The sequence below is a fragment of the Castor canadensis genome, chromosome 16, assembly GCF_047511655.1.
Source record: "Castor canadensis chromosome 16, mCasCan1.hap1v2, whole genome shotgun sequence".
Classification (NCBI taxonomy): domain Eukaryota; kingdom Metazoa; phylum Chordata; class Mammalia; order Rodentia; family Castoridae; genus Castor; species Castor canadensis.
In genome coordinates, this window is record NC_133401.1 from 85,878,898 (window position 1) to 85,903,981 (window position 25,084).

The 25,084-nt window shown below is 43.1% G+C and overlaps 1 protein-coding gene across 10 annotated transcripts in view; it reads left to right on the top strand.

Annotated features, from left to right (window-relative positions):
* Ranbp17 (RAN binding protein 17) overlaps positions 1-25,084 on the top strand; it is a 281,635-nt gene that overhangs the window by 246,920 nt on the left and 9,631 nt on the right. For all 10 annotated transcript variants that reach the window (XM_074057769.1, XM_074057776.1, XM_074057770.1 and 7 more), the window contains one exon: positions 8,709-8,875. In XM_074057769.1, the coding sequence (XP_073913870.1) occupies positions 8,709-8,875 (167 nt within the window). The remainder of the gene's footprint in view (positions 1-8,708; positions 8,876-25,084) is intronic.

The window sequence follows — 25,084 nt, forward strand, 5'->3', positions numbered from 1 at the left end:
CTCAGATTCTTTTTTAATACACAAATATTCAATTATTCTACCTTTGTTGGAGACTATGTCCTTTACCTGTTTGGTTATCTCATGTCAGTACTATAATGTCCTAATTTTATAGTAAGTCTTCAAACATTATAGTCCTCTAAAGTTATCCTCTTAAAAATTGTTGTGACTCTCCTAGGTCCTTTGCCTTGTTTTTGTTTTGTTTTGTTCTCCAGTACTTGGGATTGAACCCAGGGCCTATGCATGCTGGGCAAGCCCTCTGCAACTTGAGCCATGCCCCCTGCCCTCTTGTTTTTATTTTGGTATTTTTCTTTCTTTTCATTTGTTTGTTTTATTGAGACAGGGTCTTGGAGGTGTGACTTAAGCAGTGAAGTGCATATTTTGCAAGCATGAAGTCCCGAGTTCAAACCCCAGTCCCAAAGAGAGAGAGAGAGAGAGAGATGCTGCCTTTTACACGCACTGGCCTGGAACTCATGATCTTCCTGCCTTTCCCTTTTGAGTAGCTAGGGTTGCAGATAGGTGCCACCACACCCAGTGTCCTTTGCAATTTCATAGAAATTTTAGAAGAGGCTTGGTTGAGAAAGAAAAGGAAATTTTGATTGGGATTGTGTTGAATCTATAGCTCAATTTGGGAAATAATGGACATACTAACAATAGTTAATGTTCAACTCCTGAAAATATGTCTGTATTCATTTAGGTCTTCCTTAAGTTTTCTTAACAGCACTTTTATAGTTCTGAATTTATAAGTCATGTACATATTTTGTTATTTTTATAACAAAGTATTTTCTGGGGTTTATGCGCTTGTAAATTATGCTCTTAAATTTCGTATTCATTACTGTAGTGTAAAATTGAAACTGATTTTTTGAATATTGACCTCTTATTCTGTACCCTTGCTAAACTTACTTATTCTGCTAGCTTTTTGTAGACTTAAGATTTTCTACATAGATGCATTGGTGAATAAAGAAGTTATACCTCATCCTTCCAATCAGCTGCCCTTTTTGTTGTTTTAGAACCTGCAATACAAGGTTGATGAGAAGTAAAACACCTTTTCTTACCTCCGGCGTTTGGGGGAAGCTGTTGAATCTGTACATTCAGTAGGTTAGACTTCTCTTAGATAATTTTTGTCCTGTTTAGGAAATTCCTTCTACTTGTAGTTTTCTGAGAGTGTTATTGTGAATGCATGTTGAATTTTATCAAATGCTTTTTTCTGTGTATACTAATAGGAATCCATAGTTTTCTCTTTTTAGTCTGTTAATCCATTAGTATCAAATGGTCAACATTGAATGATACTCAAATGTTAACCTTACATTCCAGGTTATGGTTACATATGACTGTGTCCGGTTTGCTAAAATTCTGATGTATTTTTGCATCTTTGTTCTTACCAGGTAGTGATTTGCTCTCAGGTAGTTCTTATAGCTTTCTGCTCTCTTGACACTGCCTTTTTTTTGTTTCATTCTAGCGCCCCCCCATAAGGTAAACCGAGAGTTGTTTCTTTCTCTGCTTTCTGAAAGGACTTGTACTGAGTTGTTACTAACTTTTTCCTAAATGTTTGGTACAAGTGCCATTAAAACCAGCAGTCTATTAGGCTTGTACTTTTCTTTGGAAAGTTTTTAACCACAAATTAAAAATTACGATAAATATACAACTATTGTTATTATATATTGTATCTTTAAAGAAATTTGTCCATTTTATCTAAAGTTCATCTAATATTATTCACACAAAATGGTTTATAATAACCTATTACCCAGTTTTGTTTTTGTAGGACCTACGGTGTTGTCCCTAATTTCATCCCTGACATTGGCAGTTTGTTCTTTTCCTGTCCCCCCACCTCTCTCTCTCCCACTCTGTCTGTGGCTTATTAGTTTTATTGCAAAGCATTGTCTTTGGTTCTCAATGATTTTTTCTGTTCTCTGCTTTTTATTTTACTGATTTTAAGAAAGATCTTTATATCCTTCCTGTTTCTTTTCTAGTATTTTTCAGATAGAAGCTTAGATCATTGATTTTTAGACCTCTTTTTTATACCCTCAATGCTTTAAGCACTGCTGTATCTGTATCTCACAGATTTAGCTGTTTTGCTTTTATTTTTGATCAGAAAATTTTTTTCTGATTGCCCTCCTGGTTTTTCCCTTGGGCAATTGTTTTACATGTTTAATTTCCAAATATTTTGGAGATGTTCTCTTACCTTTCTGTGATGGATTCCTCTTTTATTCCATTGTACCAATGCTTTTTATACCCCTTAAATTTAAGAATTTTTATGGTCCAGACTATGGTAAATGATACACAGGTCCTTGGAGTGAGCGGGTGTTCCGTTGTCAGGACAGCATTCTGTAAGTGTCAGGTCTAATTGACTCGTGATGTTCCGGTCTTCTGAATTCTTACTGCTTGTTTGCTGTAAACTAGGAAGAAGCAAGGCCCTTAGTTGTAATTACAAGATTTGTCCTGTGTCTGTGTTCATTTCAGTTCTGTGAGTTTTTGTATCAGATATTTCAAAGCTCTGTTATCAGGTTGCAGAGTGACTTAGAATCACTCTACTCCCTTGACGACTTCCCTTTTATCATGAGGAAACTCTCCATCTGTGGCGACATTCTTTCCTCTGGGATTTTTGTCTGATAACATCTTCAGTTTTTTTGTCAGTGTTACCTTTTTCCATCCTTTGACTCTTAAAAAAGTGTCTGTGTATTTCAAGTTGATTAGTTATAGACTGCATATATTTTCTATCCCCGCTCTAACAAAGTACTAAAAGAAACTTGGTGCCTTAAGGTACTGTTTATTTTTCAGTAGGTCACAAGTCCAACATTGGTGTCATTGGACTGAAGTCAAGGTGTCAGCAAGGCCACATTCTTTCTAAGAGCGGTAGGGTTGATTCCTTTGCTTGCCTTTCCGTCCTCTAGAGACCACCTGCCTTCTGGTCTGTGACCCCCTTGCCCCATCTACAGCAGCGTATGTCTCTTGGAACATTCTTCCAGAGATACATCTCCCCCTGCCTCTCCCTTCCAATTTTAAGGACCCTTGGAATTCTGGTGTTCACCTAGGTAACCCAGGGTAATCTCCCTATTTTAAGGTCAAGTTGGTCATCAGCCTTAATTCCCTTCCATGTAACCTGACATGCACAGCTTCTAGGGATTAGGGCATGGACATTTCCCAACACACGGCATATCGTTGTGTTTGACTTTTATATCAGGCCTGAGCATCTCTGCCTTCTAATTAGGGTGTCGCTAACACCGTCTTGGGATGCTATTTGTTTTTGCTTTGTCCTGTCTGGCCTTTCTTCCTTGTTGATGTTTTCATGAGTCCACCATTCCTCTTTATTTGTCAGTGTTCCTCTACCTGTTTAACATCTGTCTTTAAGTGTTATTTCCCGACTTCACTTTCCACTGCCTCTGTCCACTTCCTTCCCCAGAGCTCCACTTGCACATGTGCTGTGCATTCTTAGCCTGCAGCTCACTAAGCCTCTGTTTGTTTTTCTTTTTTCCTCTTCACCTCATTTAGAATAGTTTCTATAGCTGTATCTCAAGTTCACTGATCTTTTTTTGTATGACATCTAACCTGCTAGTAATCCTGTATTTTTTTTTTTCATTTCAAACATTGTACTTTTATTCCCTAGAAATCCCATTTTGGAGGGTGAGCTGTCGCATAAGAGATGGGATATCACTTTGTTTCCTGGGCTCAAGCTATCCCCTTTCCTCGGCCTCCTGAATAGCTGAGCCTGCAGGCATGCCACAACTCCAGTCTTTTTGATGTCTTCCATTCTCCTTGTCAAATTCATGTTTTCCTTTACCTTTGATCATATCTATGAGATTTACAGCAACTGCTTTAAGGTCCTGTCTCCTACAGTCACTTCTGGATCTGTTCTTACTCCTTTGTTTTTCACCTTTGCCTGGGTCGTATTTTTTTCATATTTTATGCCTTTTGATATTTTATTGGATGCTAGACATTATTAATTCTATGTTGTTTAGTGTCGGATTTTGATTTTTTTAACATTTGGGATTTTGTTCTTTCAGTTGAGCAACTTTTGGATCAGTTTCAGCCATTTGAGGTGAAGTGATGACTATTTTTGAGTAATTGAGCCCCACTGCTAAGGCTCACACCTTAGCACCCACAGCAACGACACCAGTAAGTGCTCCACATAGCTGAGTTTCTCCCACAAACTACAAGAGCTTGTGATCTGTGGGATTTGGCTCCCCAGCCTTGGGGAGTTTCTTCTCACACTTGCATAGGTACTTGTGCAGGCAAGTACTGGAAGGACTCCCTTGCACGTCTCCACAGCTGCCTCCTCCAGGTCCCACAGTCAGTGCTCTGCACCCTAAGTTCCAGCTGCCTCGGCCTCCCCAAACTCCTGTCTGTTTCTCAGCTCACTTGGCTTTATTTGGGTTTCCTTCCTGGCCTGCAGCCTGGAAACTGCTTTGGGCCGTAGGTATTGCCTCACTTATTTCCCTCTCCTCTGGTTTAATAGTCCTACACTACTTGTTGTGCAAAATTGAAAAGTGTTGCTTCATCTCTTTGTCCTGTTTTCTACTTGTTTATGGTGGTAGGGCAGACCCTCGTAGCAGCATTAATCCTTCATGGGCAGCAGCAGAAGTCTTGTCTTTTCTTATTACAGTTCAGTTTGACATTCTTCTGTCTCACAGCATAGTAACACTGAAGATTTAGAATTAGTTATGGGCAGCTATGCTAAGCTATGCTGTTTTCCAAGTATGATCTTGATCAGGCCTGGAATCTGCATCTCAACAAGGCTCTTAAGAGAGTCAACAAAGTAGCATCATGGAGAGAATACTGAACTTGGAGTCAAGTCCCCACGTGTGTGACTAGATACATATACTCTGTGCCCAATTCTGTCATGCGTGTTCTTGTGTTCACTCATTTCCTTCTCAACCACCCACCCTGCTACCAGAGGGAGAGGTTCTCTGGCTCATCCCTGCTTCCTGCTGGACTGTAAGCGTCTGTCTTGACCATTGGTGACACTCATTTAGTGAGTGAGCATGCGCTAAATATTTGTAGAATGAATTAGTTAGGTTAGCATTATTTTCATTATACAGATGAGTAAGATGTGGCTCAGAAAGATGAATTCACCTAAGATCCTTCAGTAAACAAGTGTCCAATCTAGGAATCTTTTCCACTCTCTTCACACCTCCCTGCTAGATCTGGCTCATAAAGGTTTCCCTAGGTGCCTGGTGGAAATGGTTTCCTTGTATTCAGGTTTTATGTTCAGCCTCTTACATTGTTGCAAATTGGCCTTGTAAACATGGGGTGACTCTGGCAGATGAATTGTGTCCTGTGTCTTCAACAAAAACCATTCAGAATGCTGAAAGAACTACTTGGATTTTTCCTTTCCCAACACTGGCAGAAGGTATTTCTGCCTTTGTTTAGGTTTCAAGCAGGTTTTAGTTTGCTATAGATAGCCTCAATGGAAAGAAATGAGAGGGAGGATAAGAACTGTCGATGCGTGGCAGATCAGCTGGCTTGAACCCTGAAAGTGACATCTTTTTTAGATGTAGTCACTTAGCATTCATTAGCATTTTCAGTTTTAGGCCTTTTTTTAAGTCACCCATCCACCCATCCACCACACATCCCCATTCTTTCTACACCAAGCCCAGAACTTACAAAAAAAAGATGCTCCTGTGACTCTCAGATCCTTCATTCAGCAACTATCAGTTGTGCAGATGCTATATACCAAGTATTATTCTGGACCTCAGTAGTACTGGGAGAACAAGACAGATAAGGCCCATGCTCACATAAAAGCTTGAACTGAGTTTGGAGAGAGAAACACAAAAGCAAACACAACAGGAAAATGCCAAGTCATGATCACCATTAAACAAAGAAGTAAAATGGGCTAGTGGACCCAGAGGATTTGTGCTGTTTCCAAGGAAGATTAGCTGTGAAAGGAAAGGGGGGGGGTGGGTTTCCAAGCAGAAGCAAAGGACAGCCAAAGACCAAGCCAGGGTGGCTCAGTGGTTGAGTGCTTGCTTGAGTTAGGGCTGACAGAAAGGTGAGCCAACTAGAAGTGAGCAGATCTTCTCCCATGAAGCTCACCATTAATAGAATGTACATTGAGAGTAAGACTGGGCACATTGTTGCTTTAACACGCTGTTGAAGCACACAGCATGATTTTAATGTAAAGTGAAATATTTTAGAACTTGGAGATGTCACACAGTAGCTCTTCTCCCCACAAATAATGCTACAAGAGAGAAAACTTCGAATGAGTTTAGTAAACTGTCAGACTTTGTGTTTAAGGGATCAGAATATGCAGGAAAATAAATGGAAAGTGAAAAAGGAAAGCCCACTGTGTGCCAGGACTGTTACAGTCTAAACCTACTGTATCAATGTTTCACGAAAGTACATACTGTTTAGTATGTTTTACAGAAGTGCAGTTGAATCTCAGTGAAGCCAGACATCTAAAAACAGATTTAAACCTATACTCATCTGTTTCCAAAACTACACCTCCCAAGTAGGCCTTTTATCTCTGAAATTGCCTCAGACCAAATTTTTCCAAAGCCTTCATCCTTCCTTCTGCCACGATAAGAAATTTTGAGCTGAAGCCAAATTTCAGCCCAGCCCCACTCTCGCTCTTCCTGACTGTCAGTCAAGCAACTCCTTCCTACAGTTAACTTTCCCAACAGCTTTTGGTGATGGAGGGCTATTGATGACACCTGCGCTTCCTGTGGAGGCCAGTTGCAGGAGAAAAGAAGCACTGGTTCTTTTCAGTGCCAAACAAGAAGTTGGCTAGAAAGAATGGAGTACGTAGTAGACTTAAAAATTATCTCCAAATGTGTCTAAACTATGGATGTAATCTGTTTTAAAATTTTTTTAAAGCCAAGAACCAGGATAGAATCTGGAAATCGATGACATGTGCCCACCTTTTGTCATCATCATGCATCATTTGAATCTGACACTCTAGCTTGAGCTACAAATAAAGAAAAGGCAATGGTGTGGTCCTCAGCATTACTCATTCTGTTTTTAACCAAATGCCCCTGGATCGTTATGATTCCATGTGTTTAAATCTACTTGGAAATATCATTTATCTTTTTCAGAGCCCCCAACCATAAATCAGCCATAGTGAAAGCTCTTTTTACTTTAATGCAAGGATATGTACCCCTTCCTTTGTGTCTAAAGTATTTGCCTGGGTTTTTCACAGCTGACTCAGTGGATTGAAACCTTCTAATGCAACTTCATGGCATGTAGTCACCAAACCTTCTGAAGTCTGTAACATTTTTCTATGATTGATACATACTGCTTTTCCCTGGTGAGGGAAGAGCATATCTATTTCCTGCTCGCTGTTATAGGTGTGAAGCTACTTAATCTGTTTGTTTCATGATTGGGACTGCAAATGTGGAAATGTGAAAGAAAAAGAAAAGGAACGCTGTCAACAGATCCATATCTGCATTTTGGGCCTAGGCCTAGCCTGCCTTCCATAGCTGTAAGACCAGTGCTCCTTTTCTAGCGTTAACCCAGTTAGTAGGAGAAGAGAGAGAGTAAATTGAGCAATCAGTTCATCAAATTGCATTGCTTCTAGTCCCACAGTTTTCCACAACTCTCATTGGTGCTTGTCTGTAGGTCTTCATCCAGCCCCTGCCCCCATGGCCCCGGATCAGCTAGCACTCCTACTCCTGCTTCACACCTGCCCCCAAACCTCCTCCTCTCTGTTTTCAGTCTGCAGCTCTCTGAAGCCATGTAGGTATTATTACTAAATATAGCTCATGACTGTCTCTGGAAAACATGCTCAGGTTAGCCTAGCTACCCATTCTTCAGTTGGCTCAGCCAGCACTTCAGCTCATCTCTACGGTGCACGTGTGTTTGTCTCAGACTCTCAGGCGTGAGCAAGATGAATAAGAAACTATTCCCTTACAAAGTTTATAATCTACTGCTTCCCAGGCCTACTTTCTCAGTTACTTCTCTTCTGAGGCTACTACAATTTGCCGTTTTTAGTTATTTCTCTTATTGATCAAAAACTCCCAGGGATTGTGTCAACATGCCATCATTAGCCAAAAAGGATGGTCAGATCTGGTGCTGGTGGCTCATGGCTGTAATCCCAGCTACTTGGGAGGCTGAGATGGGGAGGATCAAGGTTCAAGACCAGCCCAGGGAAATAGTTCTCAAGACCTTATCTCCAAAATGGACTGGAGGTGTGGCTCAAGTGGTAGCACTTTCCAGGTGTGAAGCCTTGAGTTCAAACCCCAGTCACACCAAAAAATAAAAAGCTGAGTAGAGGTTGTTCAAGTCTCACATGGAAGATTCTGTCCAATTCAGGACAGGAATCACTTTCTTGCTAGGGTATCTCTGTGCCAGGTTCTGTAGTAGACACTGGACTTAAAGAGAGAAACAAGGCAAAATCCCATCCCTCAAAGAACTTACAATTTTACAGAAGTGCTTGAAAATCAGTTAGTAGTTCTTTTTTACTGGGGGATGGGGGTAGAGTTCAACTCAGGGCCTCATGAGGCAGGCGTTCTACCAGTCCAGTCTCTCTAGTGATAGCTGGCGTTAACAGGCATGCACCGCTGCACCCAGCAATTAGTTGAGATGAATTCTTACAAACTTTTTAGTCCAGGATTGGTCTCGAACAGTGATCCTCCCAACCTCTGCCTACCAGGTAGCCGGGATTACAGTCTCCAGCTACCTAATCACCTGCCCAGCAGTTCCTTTTTTAATGAAGACTTTGTCATGGAACAAAGCACACTTCAGTGATGCAAATGAACTCTTATTTATTGTTTGTACAGATACAGTTGTTTCCTCCAGCTGTTATACCAGTTTAGACTCCATCGTCACCTACCTCTTCAAGCACATAGCAAAAGAAGGCAAGAAGCCACTTGGATGCCGAGAGGCTGTGCAGGCTGGTCAGAGACTGTTACACTTCATGCAGCAAAACCCGGATGTCCTACAGCAGGTAATCCAGCTTGAAACAGCGTTTCTCAGAAACCAGCCTGGTCCTGGGGCATCGCTTCCATGTTTTGTTGACCTCTGTAGCAGTACTGCCTAGAAGTGTTTTCCCTCCAAGCAGACGGTGCCCTGACCTCAGGATTACGTGCCCTCAAACATCCCATGTCATTCAGTTCATCACAGTGAATTCCCAGTTTAAGATCAGGAATCACAGTTCAGGCAGATTAGGTGATATTCCCAAGAACATTTCATTAATAAGTAATAAAGGCACATTTTTTTATTTTCAAATGTATTGTCTATTTGACCAACATGGGTTAGGTTCAAGTTTAATGTTATTTTAAATAACTCACTTTTGCAAATTACAGTAACAACATGCATTAAAAAAATGAATATACAGGACTGGGTGTGGTAGAACACACCTGTAATCCCAGCTAGTCAGGGGACAGGCATAGGTAGGATTACAGTCCAAGGCTGGCCCTGGGCAAAAAAATATGAGACCCTACCTGAAAAAAACTAAAGCATAATGGGAGGAGTGTGACTCAAGCATAGAGTACTTGCCTAGGCAGCACAAGGCCCTCATCCCAGTGTGGCGAAAACGAAGAACATGCACACCGGGAACATTCCACAGAAAACAGTGCTGTTTTCTAGGTATACCGCCACTGTGATATTTCTACTTCCACTAAATTTGGAAAAACCGTATCTTTATACTGTTTTCATTTGCCAGATTGCATCCATAATAGTAAGTCCTTCAGCAGTGTCTTGCTGCATTGTTGTTAGTGAGCAAATAAGTCACATGCGATCAGCAGAAAACATCATCTGAAGTAAAAATGATGGAAACAGTATGAGGCAGCTAGCTGGGGAAGAAGTTTCCTTCCTCGGTATAATTTTTTGCTAATATTTAAATGAAATAATGTAAACTTTATTTGTAGTGACATTTTGGCTAACCAGTCATTTTCCGGAGAGGGGTGAGGGAGCGTAACTCATATTCTGAGTCACTAGCAAAGGGTGGGCAGCCTGGAACGATCTGTGTGACCGGGAAAGGTTGCTACAGGCTGGCAGTGCATTAAGGGAGGAGGATTCATTGAGGCTCTGGCCGACACATGGGTATCTGTTTTCTTCAGTGACTGACTGCGTGCCCTACCTCGCTGGTCATCACCCTTCTCCCTGCAGAGCCCACGAGGGTCGGGGTGGACTAAAAATGAACAGCCACAGATGGGCCAGAAATCAGACCCAGCCTGCCCCCCACCACAGCAAGGGACAAGTCCATGACCAAGTCTGTCCCCCTGACATGCAGCCATGGTCAGCGCATTGTCCCACACACTTGGGCAGAGAGTGATAGGCTGGTGTGTGCCATGCAGGAGCACCGGGCATGTCCCGCCCGACTCAGAGCTGCTGTGCATCTGATGGATCCAGTCTTTTCTGTGTGTTAATAACACTTGGTAATCTTTCACTTCAGAGCATATGACCAAGTAGTGATATATCTTTATTAAAAGTGGAATACGTTCTATTTATTTGGAATGTAGGCTTTCAGATAGCCTTTTAAATATTAACGACTGTCTCTGGTAGTCAGCATAAATCTGATTTGCATCTGCACTAGGTTGTATCATCCTGAGTGCCTCTGATGTCAGCTATTGGGTATGGTAATATCTGACATCATCTCCTTAGGTCGCTGACAACTTTGACCTCTATTCTTATGCACAGTTTTTGTCATCTCAAAAGCTCTTTTGAATTGATTTGAAATTTTGACTCTTCCCTTTATGAGGCACTAAAATTGATAATTATTCAGATGGGAACTGAGCGCTGAGTGAAAAATCAATTCCACCCGCTCTCTGCTGCGTATAAAATTACTTCTGAGTCGGCTGGACTGAAGGGATGGCCAGAGAGAGAGCAGCAGGCAGGAGTAGTGGGAAGAGCCGGCTGGGCAGCACTAATAGCCTGCAGGGATGGACCTGGGGAAGAGGGAGTGGGCCAGTTGGGGGTTATTAGGAGCAGGGATCGGTCCATTGATCATCTGTTTACATAGCTTTCCAAGACCTTATAAATCAGCCCTGAAGAGCAGCAGAACCCAAGATTCAGCCTTTTACCAGAGGGACTTTGTATTAGATTATTCTCGTTTTCACACTAAGATGAAAAGTGAGCCATCGATTATTCATTGACTGCCCATTAAATGCTGGTTTTTGTAGATGATTTGCCTATCACAGAAGATAATGAACAAGGCTGCTGCTTCCTAACTTGAGGTTTCAGTTTTCAAGGCATCTGTGTCTTAAGTAATGCCTAACCCTATTAAAAGGAATGGGTTACAAATTGCTTAACAGTGCTGAAAAACTAGACCCTAATGACTAATTGTGCTTGGGGTTTAGAGAGGGCTTGTCAGCTCTTTAAACTAAACTGATGCAGTGATACTGCAATTATTTACTAGTTTGAACTGCCCCCCTCCCCAACCTGGACCTGTTTTGCTAGAAGCTTAATTGAGGAAGAGTGTCATTTTCAAACTGCAGGAGCCACCTCCTCAGGCTCCGTAGGAGCTGCAGCTTGAGCCTGCATCCAGGGTTCCCAGCATCCTGAGGGCCTTCTGTGTGTATGCAGCCGGGAAGGTGCTTCCAGTGCCTCGCACTTGGATCTGTTCATTATGACCTGCTACATGGCTTTAGATCTTCAGTGTTTTTTTAAAACTCTTCAAATAAGCCCTCTTCCATATTTTGCAAACTGTAGCTTTTCAAATATTAAAATTTAGTCCGTTATAATTAAGCAAATCTGTCTGAAATAAAAATTGTTACCTCACCATCATTGCTTTGACTTAGCAGTTGAGAAAAACCTAGTTTATATAAATTAGGGAAGAAAAGTCCCCAAGTGTTTTCACATAATTAGGGGGATAATCTCAAAATTTAAGAACCAGATCAACAGTAACAGTGATCAGTGATCACTACTGATTAATTGTATATTAAACACTGATCTACAATAATTTGAGAGTTAACATTTTTTGCAGTTTTTTTCAATTTCATCTCTGGTCATATTAAGTATTTGCATCTGTAACCAACAGATTAGATTCTTTTGATTCTGTCACAGAGTGAAGGATTTGCCCAGTTCGAGTTAGAGGGCACCTCAGCGACATGACTATTTGTTTTGAAATGACCAGGACAGGAGCTGGGTTGGGTGCTAATTGCTTCTCAGAATCAGAACTTGAGTGAAAACTCGAAAGAGTGGCACCTTCCACAGAAGTAGAACAGGAACTATGTGATTTTCAGGGTCACTGATTGGATTGTGCAGCTAACTTACGAGCAAGGTGTCTTGGTAGTTACCATCTCTCACATCTACACACACACAGCAGATTTAGAGATGTTAGACTTGAATTTGTCTTACCCTCATCTCTTTGTCTCTCTGGCTCAAGTCAGTTGTGCTAAACACCCAGCAAAGTTCTAATTATGACTCTGTCTGTCTGTCTCCTTTATTTCATTGCTGTTGTTATTTGCTAACGTGGCATTTAAACTACAGACTGTGAAGCACTGTCAGAGCTATCAGAATCATACTTCAGGAGGGATGGAAACTGAAAGAACATTCACCCTTTCCTCAGTCAGTCAATGAAAATTGCTTTTGTATGCTGTTCCTCATGACATGCATCCCAAAGTGAATTACAGCAAGAGGGAAGTCATCTACTCTTTTCCCATTTCTGCGTTTAAACTGAAATGATATTGCTCGACATTTTGACATGCTACAAGACATCTTTCATACTTAAGATTCCGTTCCATAACACTAAGTATGAGACGATGCAGTCACACAGTTAACACATGTTGAAACTTTGGCTCTTAGAACCTTAGCAAGATTCTGCAGTGGGAACATGTAAGCAAATGAGACAGTCACATCTCTTACTCTCCCTAAAAATAACTAAGCAGATATCCTACTGTTAATAAGACCATTTCTGAAAGAGAAAGTTGCTCTTCTTATAACTGAGCTAGTGCTCAGTCTGGTTGATTTGCAACTCTATTTAAAAATACGACAGTAGATCAATATCAAAAACAAGCTGAAAGAACACTCAGAGACCGGACCAGCGGGTTTAAAGGAAGCCAGGCTGTCTCATTAGATAAGGAGACAGAAACAGGAGTGTACGTTTCATGACAGAGTTGCTTCTCACGTAGGTGGCTGCAATCTTGGTGGTCTTCAGAGCAGTCCCTGGTTGTGCTAATGTGTTTACCATGTGCACACGCTACCTGAAGTTCATTGTGTGTGTACGGCCTGGCTGAGTCATCACAATGGTAATACCACCACCATTTTTCAGATACAGAAACTAAGGAAGGAGAAGATTAAGTAGCTTCCCCAAGGTCACAAAGTCAGTAAGTTGAAGAAATAAAATTTTAGCCAAAGTCTGTGTGACTCCAGAGTTCACATACTCATCCAAAAAGGTGTCTGCTTCTTAGCTTCTTTGTGGCTTCTGGTCTAAGAAAGAAGTACCGGAGTACTCACAGCAAGGTCCATCAGGCGTCCAGTAAGCCCCACTGTCAGCCTGAGGGCACAGTGGTTTGTGTGCTCATCTGATACCTGACCTTGTGCTGCAGCTAGGACAGAACAGATGGGAGTGACCCAAGGAGGCAGCAGCAAAGGAGAGGGAAGTCGCTGTGCGATTCTTTGCCAGACAGGGAGGCTATAAAATGTAGTGGGACACTCGTGATGCTGTCTCGTGATGCTCTTGTGAGACTTGCTTCTCTAGGTGGCCATCAATGTGGAGCTGTGTGATGAGCCTCTGTCCCTACCAGCATGTCCGCTTACCCTCATTCACACCACTGGTGAGCCATCGTAGGGTGCCAGTCTTCGCCTTTTTTTCCCCAAGGAAACCCACTAGTGAGTGCCATTAACCTTCTGTAGCACCCTGTGGATGGCGTTCTTAAGGTCCACATCTGAGGCCTGGTTTCCTCTATACCAACATCACAAACTAAAGTGCATACCTGTCATGCCACACGGGGAACACATAGGAGGCAGGCTGCCAAGAGCCCACAGCTGAATACATAATCTGCCTGCAGGGGCAGCTGGACACAATGTCAGCTGATTGTTGCCTTGTAGGAAGGTAAGATCTACTCTTGATAGATATGTTGAAATTTCTGTCCTGAAGAGAGGGCAAAAACACAGATTTTTAGTGTGGGTTACTGATTGAAAATGAAAAACAAAACAAAAACAGTTGACAGGCCATCACTGTACATCCGGCTGCCAATCATTCTATCCCTGTATCATGTAATCCGAGGGAATGTCAGAGCTAAGTCCCCCAGTGCGTAGCCCCTGGTGTTTCTCACAGCCATCCCTCCTTAGCACTGCTACGGTGACACTATTTACATCTGATTTTTTTTATTTTATTTTTTCGCTGTTACTGGGGTTTAAACTGAGCTTCATTCACTAAGGAGGAGCTCTGCCACTTGAGCCACACTCCTAACCCTATTTGCTTTAGTTATTTTTTGAATAGGGTCTTGCATTTTTTTCCCAGGCCAGACTAGACCACAGTCCTATTTATGCCTCCCACGTAACTGGTATGACAGGCATGTACCACCATACCCAGCTTACTGATTGAGCTGGAGTCTTGCTAACTTTTTTTCCTGGGCCGGCCTCAAACCAAGATCCTCCGAGTCACCACCTCATGAGAAGCTGTGATTATAGGCATGAGCCACCAGGCCCTAATTTTTTCATAATTTTTGAAGCATACTTTTTTGGTTTGTTTTTTTAGATATAGTTACTTGGTTTCACTGAAATTTTTCTACTTTATTTTGCTTTTGCTTTTACTGTACTGAAGCTCATATAGGGCATTTGACCTCGTTTAAGTTGTATCTTTGTGTACTGGAGGGTGAAACAGAGCTCAGTCATCACTACCTAAACATTTTGTTATTTTTAAATAACTAGACTTGATTGAGGCAAAAATACAGTTCAGTTTGGTTTTGTGTGTGCGTACAATCTTATCGCTAAAGATGAAATCATAGAAAGTACTGAAGTGGCTGCCAGGTACAGTGGCTCACGCCTGTCATCCCAGACACACTGAAAGCGTAAATAAAAAGACTGCAGTCCAGGATGGTCCAGGCAAAAACCACGAGACCCTATCCTAAAAATAAGTAAAGCAAAAAGGACGAGGAGCATGGCTCAGATGGCAGAGCACCTGTCTAGCAAGCACAAGGCCTTGCGTTCGACCCCCAATACCACCAAGGAAAAAAAAGCATCCAGGTAACAAACAGGAGTAAAAGTTGAAAAAGTAAACCTCTTAAGGACTACTACCCCCCAAAGTCCAGTCTAGAAAGTTAACGTTTTCTCTTTGTTTAGATTTTTTTTATTATTAGCATATAATAGTTGTACAGGGGGATACATTGTGATATTTACTTATAAAATACATTGTTCTTACAATATATCTTAGTTAACATTGTAATTTTAAAAAGAGAAAAACACTAGCATTATTAAAATGGCATTCTACAATATTATAAAATTATATTTTCATCTTTAGAAGGATGACTCTAGCCTAAGTCTTTGTTATTAACCGTATCTTTGCCATTTTGATTTAATTTTTATTGTAGAAGTATTTGTTGGGTGACTGTTTCAACTGTAGCAAAAAATGGTGTTTTTAAACAAGAAAACTACATAAAACGGAAACCTATTCTTGACTTACAAATCTTCAAATTAATGTTATAACCATAATTATGTGTTGTCACTGAGTGCCTTTTCTCTCTCAAGATCGCATACATCTTGACACTTGTCCCAGCCCACGCAGGGATGGACAGCTTGCCATGGTTGGTGATTCCTGGAAAGCAAATGCCCCACAACCAGTTTTCACAAGTACAGTCTGCAGGCTGTGAGCTGAGCTATCACATCTGGCGTAGTCAGCAACTGCTGCTGCTTCATAACCCAAGTGCTGACGCCAAACTTGCACCACAGTGTGCTGCAGAGTAACAGAAGAACCTGTGTTCTGAACCTGGGCAATGAGAGGAAAAAGTAGTTCCAGTACTGTTACCAATAGTTAACAGACAGAGAGGGTCCCTCCCACCCCACTAGGTCATGTGTGCTTCCACCGCTAAGCACAGTTTCAGGTTGTCATCCACTGATAACATAACTTGGCTTATTAATTGAAAGGGATGGAATCCACCAGATGTAGCCCAAACCAGCAGAGAGTTGGGTGACTAAGCAACAGCAAAGACACCATATTGAGCGAGCCAGAATCCAGTCTCCAAGTCATTTATTTCAGCCAGTGACAATACATTTAAACTCCTGTGCCTCAGCAGTGATTGATGGTTTAATATCATATATAATTTTTTTAATGAAGGAAAACCATTTAAATATGTTGCCATTTGCACTGGTATTCTCCTATGTACATAACTGCATTTAATCATTATGGGGATTGCTTTATACTTGTGTAATTTGTATCCAGGAAATAACTGTCAGAACCATCTCGTGCTGTTGCTGGAAATGGTACAGTGCGCTTCGTACTTGAGCAGATTCGTCCTTCCCTGCGCATAATTAAGAGTGGTGGGCTTTTCTGCCACCGCGCAGGAATTCTGTGTTTACATTTCTGAGAATGAAAACTTAGCCACTGTGCGCTTTTTTCGGGTCTTGTTTCCGAGGCGCTGGTATTTAAGTGCTGAGTTTTTGTACCAGTGTATGATTTGAAAGAGTTTGATTTTAAGACTTTTAATATTAAAATACATAATAAAGTTTTATTATCTAATTACAAGAGGGTTTAGCCTCTTATTAAAGTTGCTAAATCAGGCCTAGATTAGCATTATAATGGCACAGTTTGACATGGAGTACTCAGAAGTCAAGTTCCTGGGAAGGGAGGGCTTCTGTTGTTGTTTTGGGGCTTTTTTTTCCTCCTGTCCCCACCCCTCACGTTAAATAACAAGGATGAAACGCATGTATGGAAACAAACAAGGAGCAATTTGGGAGCTGGCGAAGGAGTGGAGGTGTCAGCCTGGGATGGTGCCCTAAGGCAAGGCAGCTGGTCTATGTGGCCTTTTGTTTATCTGCTGCTGGTTTGTGTAGCCTTTAGGCCAGCACCAGGAACAATCACTCCTACAGGGTCAGCTGCTGGTCAGAAGCAAAGTAAGAAAAGATTTTGCGTCCAAACGCGGCAGCCATAATTTCTGTACAGCTGGCACCTGCTACTGGTGCACAGCATGAAGGTGAAAGGTCAAAGAGGCAGTTGTTCAAAACTCAAGAATGGCTTAAAGGGACTTGTAGATTAATCTGCTTTATTAACTTCTGTATATTAGATAACTATTGCTGTGAGTGACAGTGCATCTTTTTGAATAAGTCGTATCTCTTTCTCTTTTAAATTAGCTTTTGAGTAATGAATATTAAATAGAAGACATTTCAGGGGTAATTAAATGAAAACAGAATGATGTCATTTTACAATTATATTTGTATATTTATAGAATGAGGGGTTGTAATGTTTTCCAAGGAGTTTCTTTTTCAAAAAGGAAAGTTAGCTCTTCGTAAATAAGAATTTGTAATAAGTCACATATTCATTAACCTTTGTCTTTAAACTAAAAAATATAATGTAGTTTGTGTCTTAGTGAAGTCATTGGGTACCAGTGGCTTGATTTGGCATTCCCAGGGGCTCTAAATGTTTTCCTTATGAATTAAAGTGACTGCAATATGTCATCGTTCCTTTATCTACAGTTTAGCACAGTCAGTCTTGCTGTTAGTCTGCAGCAAACGTTCTCAGAATAGCAAAGGAGTTGTAAAAAAGTGAACAGCAGCCTTACCTTTTCCTTCACACTCACGTAAAGCAGATGGAGAACACTTGAAAGGGAAAAGCGCAGCCTCACACGGGGTTTGCCAGTCACAGTCAGACATGACTTACGACAGCCCCTCACCCAGAATTGGCAAATGACAAGCAAGTTGGTGTTCAGCCTCTTCATTAGTAGTGACTGGCATAGTTAGCTATTGTTGTAAATTACGAAGAAAAAGGTTTGGTAAATGTGTCTTTAAAAAAACACAAACAAGATATTTGGTATTTTATTTGTTCCTCCCAAGTTTTGACACAACTGCAATTTTTCTACTGTGAACAGCGCTTCTGTGACATACCCAGGCCAATCCAGGACTTACCAGAGGGTCCTAAACTAGTTTGGCTGTCACAGAGAGGCTTGCTCTCTTGGGATTAGGAATGCTTCCTTACCCATCACTCCAGAGCAGAAAAGCCTTCACATCACACCTCCCTCTCGAAGATCTAGACTGCCCCGAAATGCCACTGCAGGAGGAGAGCCCCGACTCGTAGAGACATACACCGACTCTGCTAAGTGCTCTGTAGATACCAACATGTGTGTGCACATGCCTTTCAGCTCCGAGGTATTTTTGTCCCTACTTTATAATCAAATATTGAAATGGAGGCTCTAAGAAGTGAGATAACATACCCCTGTCATACAGCCAGGGAACCGCAAAGCCTGTGCTCTTCATGTGGAAGCAGTACTGACTGGGAGGAAGCATATGATGCTCTTGTGACTGGAACTCCCTGCCTGAGCCCCAGAACTCCTTTCACATGTGCAAGGCAAGTGCTTTTACCGCTGAGCTTTGTCCCCTGCCCCTCCTCCCAAGATTTAGAAGCCGGCATTTAGTGCTGGTCAGCCAAGTCCTCGCTCATGTTGACAATTTTAATACACAAGAGCTACAGGACAACCATTCCCTTCCATAGGGTCAGAGAAGTAGCAAGTCCATAAGGAGCGTGCCCAGAGGAAGGCCCTGCCCACCACCCTGTTTGTGGTCCTAAGCCCCGTGAGGCCTGGTGGCACTGCCTAGCCTTGGGGTTCTCAAGCTTGCCCCCTGAGAGGCCTAGGGTTTCTTGAACTGGTCTCCATCCTCAGTCATTTTCATGACTGAGATGGAAATGGTGAGGACAGAATGGATGAGTGACTCATACCCACCCAACACAAAGGCATCTATTTCATTGAGCATGTGAAATTAGCCTTCCCTTTAAAATGGTATGCCCTTGGGGTAAAGTACCCCTGCTGCTATTCCGCAAGTACGAAAAAGTGACCTTTCTAGGAGCGTCTAAGCCCAAGCCTTCCTTTCATTGGATTTTGAACCCCCGGCTCCAAGCAGGCTGTCAAGCTCTGTAGCTGTGTGCTTTGCGTTCCTTTCCGCGAAGAAGAGCCTTCTCAGAGTTGCGCTCACTAGATGGACTGCGGAGTCTGAGTTTGATCCCTGTCCCCAGGGTTTTTTCTCACTCTCTTCTCGTGCACACTTCAGGCATCACCTTACATCAGCAAGAGTGAGAATAAACCTCACAATTCTTCCCATATCTAAAATCACTCCCAGTGCTCACAATACCCCTAATGGGTAGCTGTGGTCAAATGTGAATTTTTGTTCACTTGAGAATGTAGGTACATCAGCAGTAAAGGTAAGATTCAAAAGAGGTGAAATAATTTGCCCCAAGTCACACAGCCAGGAATAGTGATGCCTAGTGCCACGCACAGAGGTTCATGTGATTAGAAGCTTGGTCCCAGTGGGGCAAGCTTGAGAGGTGGGCCTTGTGGAAGGTCCTCAAGTCACTGGAGGATGAGGTAGTTTTCAGAGAGGTTGCTGTAAAAGGAGCAAGTCTGGTCCCTCCAAAACTGTGAGCTAAATGAACCTCTTTTCTTCATATGTTGCTTGCCTTAGGCATTTCATTATAGTGACAGAATAGTAAGACTTCCTGCCACACCAAGGCTTCCCAGGACCTTACCGTACCATTCCTCCCTGGCATTTCTTCTTATCCCTCACCCTTGTCCAAGAGAGATGGCAGGGCAAGACACAAGCGTCTGCTGCCTTCATTTGTCTGAGTGGCATTGTGAATGGTATGAGAAGCCCTTTGAGTCTCTTGAAAAAAAGATGGCACAGTATAATGTGACAGTGGCTTAGAAATGACATGACTTACTCATTTTACAGTTACTGCCAGCTTTCCAGATGCTTGTAGGTTAAGTTTTGTGATTCTCAGAGTTGCAGTAGTGTGCTAGAGATGTGACACCAACCTAGATACTCATCTCTGTTAACTCCGAGAAAGAGCCATTGGTGGAGCAGTGAGTTTCTGTGTATGTTAAAGGAATCTACTTCTGCAGTATGGTCACCATTTGGAGAACAAGGTAGAAAGAGGCTCCCTAATCCTCTGGCCTCCCATGAACTAGTGTTGCTACCCGGAAGAACTCTGACCTGTTAATTCTGTGCCGTTGGCCATGCTTAGGAAAATGTAAACTGACTGCTCTTAGACTGCTGGAGTTTCATCCTCACCGTTCATAGTTATTGAGGGTGTACTAACTGTGTGTCCTTGGAATAGCTGCTTCTCCTCTTTGAGGGTCATACCACCTCAATCATGGGATCTCTTAGCGTACTTGACTTGGCCCTCATGGTCATATGGCTGAGCCAGTCCCTCCCGTGCTCTCATGCCCAGTCTCCCCAAATCTGTCCAATTCCATCACCTCCTCAGCCTTCTACACAACCTGGAACACTGGTAACCATGGACAAGAAAAACATTCTGGTGCCTACTTAATGGAGGTCCTGTGAACGAGGAACATGAAATAAACTGCCCAGAGGACAGTAGTGGAAAGTGCCAGGCCTGAAGAGAAATCTCTTAGGCCCCACGGCAAGCTATCAGAAAGGAATCCCAAAGCAAGAGCTCTGTTAATGCCTTTGTTAATGTGGCATCTCGTTTTAGATGGACACAGAAGCTCCACTCAGGGAACTAACAGCATCAATTAGAGATAAGTGCGTGGAGAATGGTCTCTCCAGACCCTGAAGGTGGAAGGAAATAACTTGATGGAGTAAGAGGTCAAGGAGCACATGAGTTCCTTAGGGCCACAGAGGCCACATTTTGCTCAGCGCTGTACCAGTAGTGCCTGACACATAGTAGGAGGTCAGGGATGCCTTGAGCAGTGAGTGTGAGAAATGGAAAAGGCGGGAAGGCAGGCAGAACTGTCCCTAGCACAGTGCCAGGCACGTAGCAGGTACTCCTGCGGCTGAGCTACCTTGCAGCTAACAAGGGGTGCATGCTCCCTCCAGAGGCATGGCCAGTTTAGACACTGCAGACCTTGTGCCCCAGGTAAATAATGTGCTCTTGTCCCACAGAGGAGGAAGTCCCCTCCCTCCCACCCACCACCACTCTCCTCAGCCCTGCATTAGAGAGAGGCTAGAAACAAATTGACAGAAATCTGGAGGAAAGTAACTCAAGTGATTTAGGAGAATGGAAGGCTGGCTTATGGGGCCAGATTAAAGAAGCTAAATTTGTATAGCTTGCTTAAGTGACAACTAAATGGGGCATTTGATAAGTCTGTAAATACTTGGAAGATGTAAATGCCAAGGAGGAAAGGGAATTACTTAGCATGGCACAATGGAGTATTGGCGTAATGGGGTGATATTAAGAAAGGGAAAATGAAGGTTGAACATCAATAAAAAGCTTCCTGACAAGGAGAACCATTCCTGACAGGGGACACTATTAAGTTATGTGCTTGTGGGCCAAGGGAGGTAATGTCGGTGCCATTTCTCAGAGTACTGACAGCAGAGCCACAAGGGCTGAACAGAGAAGTGTCCTGGCTGAGGCACAGGACCCAAGCAAGCGACCTTCTGTGTCTGTGGTTAACCAATCCCGGCATAGGAAGTTCCTGTCTCCTCAGGAGAGCTGAGCCAGCCCAAGATGCCAGGCTCCAGCCCCGTGAAGGGTGTCATACCAGAGTCCATCCACGTTACTGCCAGAGATATCATTCACCTCTGATGACACCTCATTCCCTGTGGATAACTCCTGTGCTCTCCAGCACATCACAGGATGTCCCCACGACCCAGTCCCCACTTACCCAGCAGGCCTCCCTCACAGCCTGTCCAGTCCCAGAACTGCTCACTGTTGTCCGACCATTCCACACCCCTTTACACACATTTGCCCTTCTTCCCACCTGACTCACTGCCACCCTTTGCTTATTCTTTACAGCAGATCACATGTCACCTTCTGGTACAGCCGACCCTGCCTGCCCCCACCCCTCAGCAGAGTTAGGCAGCCTTCTCTGGCCTCCCAAAACCTCATGTGCTGGCTTCTGTTTGTAGCACTCACTACACTGTACTGTGCTGTGTGTGGTTCTCCTCCCCACCTGGGCTGTGAGCCCTTTGAGGGCTGATGCTGTGGCGCGTTCACCTGCATAGCCCCAGGGTCTGCCTCGGAGCCTAGCCAAAGCATGTGGTCAGTGTTTGAATAAATCAAGGAATGAGGTTCTGTTCCAGCACTCTTGGTCTCTGTCATTCCTTTCAGCCCCTATGCAATTTTTTGGAAGAGCTTCTAGGTCTCAGCAGCATCTTTAAATCATCGCCCACAGCCTCTTGACCAGCACTTTCTACGCCATTTAGACAACTGTAAATAAAAACCGTCAAGACTGAAAACAATGTGCCATCCACTGTGTTTCAGTATAAACACTAGAGTAACCTTTAATGGAGGGGCCCCATGAATTGTCCACCAAAATACTTTTTTCTCCATATAAAAACATTTTGAGCTGGGCATCAGTGGCTCATGCCTGTAATCCTAGCTACTCAAGGATTGCGGTTTGAAACCAAGAGACCCTATCTCGAAACTCGAAAATACCCTTCGCATAAAAGGGCTTTGAACATAAGTAAAATAATTCTGTACTGATGACTGTGGAGATTTTTTTTTAGGTCCATCTAACCCAGTCCCTTTGGGAAATCAGGGAAAATGTAGTGACAGATGAGAGGCGGTGTAACTTTGAACCTCCTGTTATAAGGAACTTAAGAACTACAGTGTTCACACGCTGTGCTCTGATGACTGCATGAGGTGCCCTTGTGTCGTCATGCGTCTGGTCTTCTGTTGTGGAATGACTGTTGGATAAAGTAGCGTGGTGATGTTTCCATTGCCCTCCTTTGATTCCGAATGGCCTGAGTTAGTTTGTGCTGTCATCATGGCCGTCCTGCACGTTCGCACGTGCTGGCTGGAGTCCACTCATTGCTGCTCATTCCCAGTTACTTGTGTTGTCAGACGCTGGCAGCAGCACCTCTGCACAGCTTGAAGCATTTCTGGGCTGGGCTTGCATCCAGCCCCTTCTCTCTGTTGGAAGCCTTGAATTTGAGGAGATGTTCTTAAAGTTCTGAAGGTTATCTGCAGCTTCAGAGTCCAGTTGTCTGTCTTAGAAAGATTGCATTCACTGGGAAGAAAGTGGGATGTGCACTCAAGGATCTGACCAGCCTCTCTTCTCTACTGTCACAGACTTCTGAGGCCTTTGTCATTTCTCCAGTGAGCTTTTACAGTAGTATCTAAACTTGCAACCTGGCTCCAGTACTTAGCCATAATTGCCATTCTCCAGAACCTCATCATCTCACTTCCTCCTTAAAAATCCTTGGAAGGCTATCCAATGTCCTGGTGCAAGCTTATCTCTGTATTGGCGTGGCATTCAAGGCTTCATGTAGCCTGGACCCAGCCCAGTCTTCTCCTCACCCTCAGCTCCACTCCCTGCCACTCCAGAGCTTCCTGGACAGGGGCTGCTTGTTCTTCAGGGATGCCAAGCAAGCTGCCTTGGGCTTGCTCTCATTTTATTTCCCCTCGTGATATACCCTCTTTCATGGACAGAGCCATATGCCTCTTGTGAGACCCAGCTGTCATCTCTACTGTACAGTCAGTCATAGCACGGGTGCCTTTGCTAGTTTCTCTCAAGCTTGTGCACATGTGTTTGCTAGTTTGGGGAACCCCAGAGTCTGGTATAGGTTGTCAAATGTGACTCCATGTTAGTCAGGCAGAATGAACCAGAAATAAGTGTCACTCGAATGAAAATTAGGGGAAACTGGCTTCGGAGTGGAAGCTATTTCACAACATACAGGTTGGCCCAGCAATCATTCGACAGCGCTTAATTTTGACATCAAATTGAAAAGTGTTCTGTTTGGTTTTGGCAAGGGAAGAGTGAGAAAGAGTTTCCCAAATAGTGCTGAGTGGCAAACCCTGCAGTCTTCCAGTGCCCCAGGTTCTCTGGTTTTATTTTAATGCAGCAAGCTGCTTTATGAGATCTGCAGCCACTTGAAATATGATTTACTACTCATAAAAAGTTTCAAATGGGTAATGAAGATTCAAGAATGAGACTTACAGTAGAGTGTAGTCAATTTTGTTACGTTGCTCTCCAGTACATCTCTGCCATTGAAATGAATTATTTATCGTAATTTATTTCAGCCCTGGAAAATAAAACTGTTTTCATCGTGATGTGCACTGTAACATTCAGAATAGACACATTGCATGCAGTGCTGTCTGTTAATTAGTCCTGAAGTTTCATTCCACCTTTACCTCCTTATAAGCTAGGAGACTGGCAGGTAATTCTTTCCCCAATGAGCTGTGATTAAAATGAATGTTTTGAGTTTTGAGAACTAGGGATGAAGTTGGTTGTAGAGAAAACTGACAGAACAGCAAAACTGGGTTGTGTTTTTTCCTCAGATTTTTACGTTGGCTGGGAGAGTTTTAAATATTCCAAACAGCTCCTCACTTGGAGCAAGAGCGTCCGCAACTTCCTGTAAGGGGGTGAGGGAGATGCTGTTGGCTTATAGGTGAAGCATGCATGCCAGGGTTTGGGCAGCTGAGTTCACCAGCCCTGTGCTGCCTTTGAGGTCAGAAGATTTCTCTTTTCTTTTTAATATTGGAGCAAGACTCACATTGTGTAAAGGTCAAGTGGGGCTCCCCACTGATTCCAGGGGAGAATGGGTCACCTGTAATTGATTGCACTCTTGTTTCCTTGAAGGAGGGCTCCACCTCATCTTGCATTTCATTCAATTTTTTTTCCATTTAAAATGCTAAATATGGGGCTGTGGAAACACTAGGTGCACAGGAATGCGCTTAGTATATACAGATGCCTTAAAATTGGGGTAATTTGGGTGGTGGGGCGCGGTTAATCCAGGCGAGAAGAAAGAACTGAATCCATGCTTATTTACCCAATGCATTCAGCTTTTAAAACATGTCCTAGTATCACGTAGGTAGGCGCAGGAGAAGAGAACAATTGATTCCTTTTCCCTAAAGATGACTGCTATCTAATTTGAGCAGGATCACATTTCAGTCTCTGCTGTGCACGTGGCCTCAGGACAGCACTTGGTAATGGCAGAAACTCACTTCTCCTCCAGCTGCTCCCTGGTCCTGGACTCCCAGCCAGGGCGAATGGAGTAGAAGATGTCTCAGCCTTTTCAGATCTACTGCACAAGCTAGGCAACGATGTTTCTGTGTGTTTTGTTGTCTTTGTTGCTGTTAGGACCAGTCTTCCCTTTCCTTTCT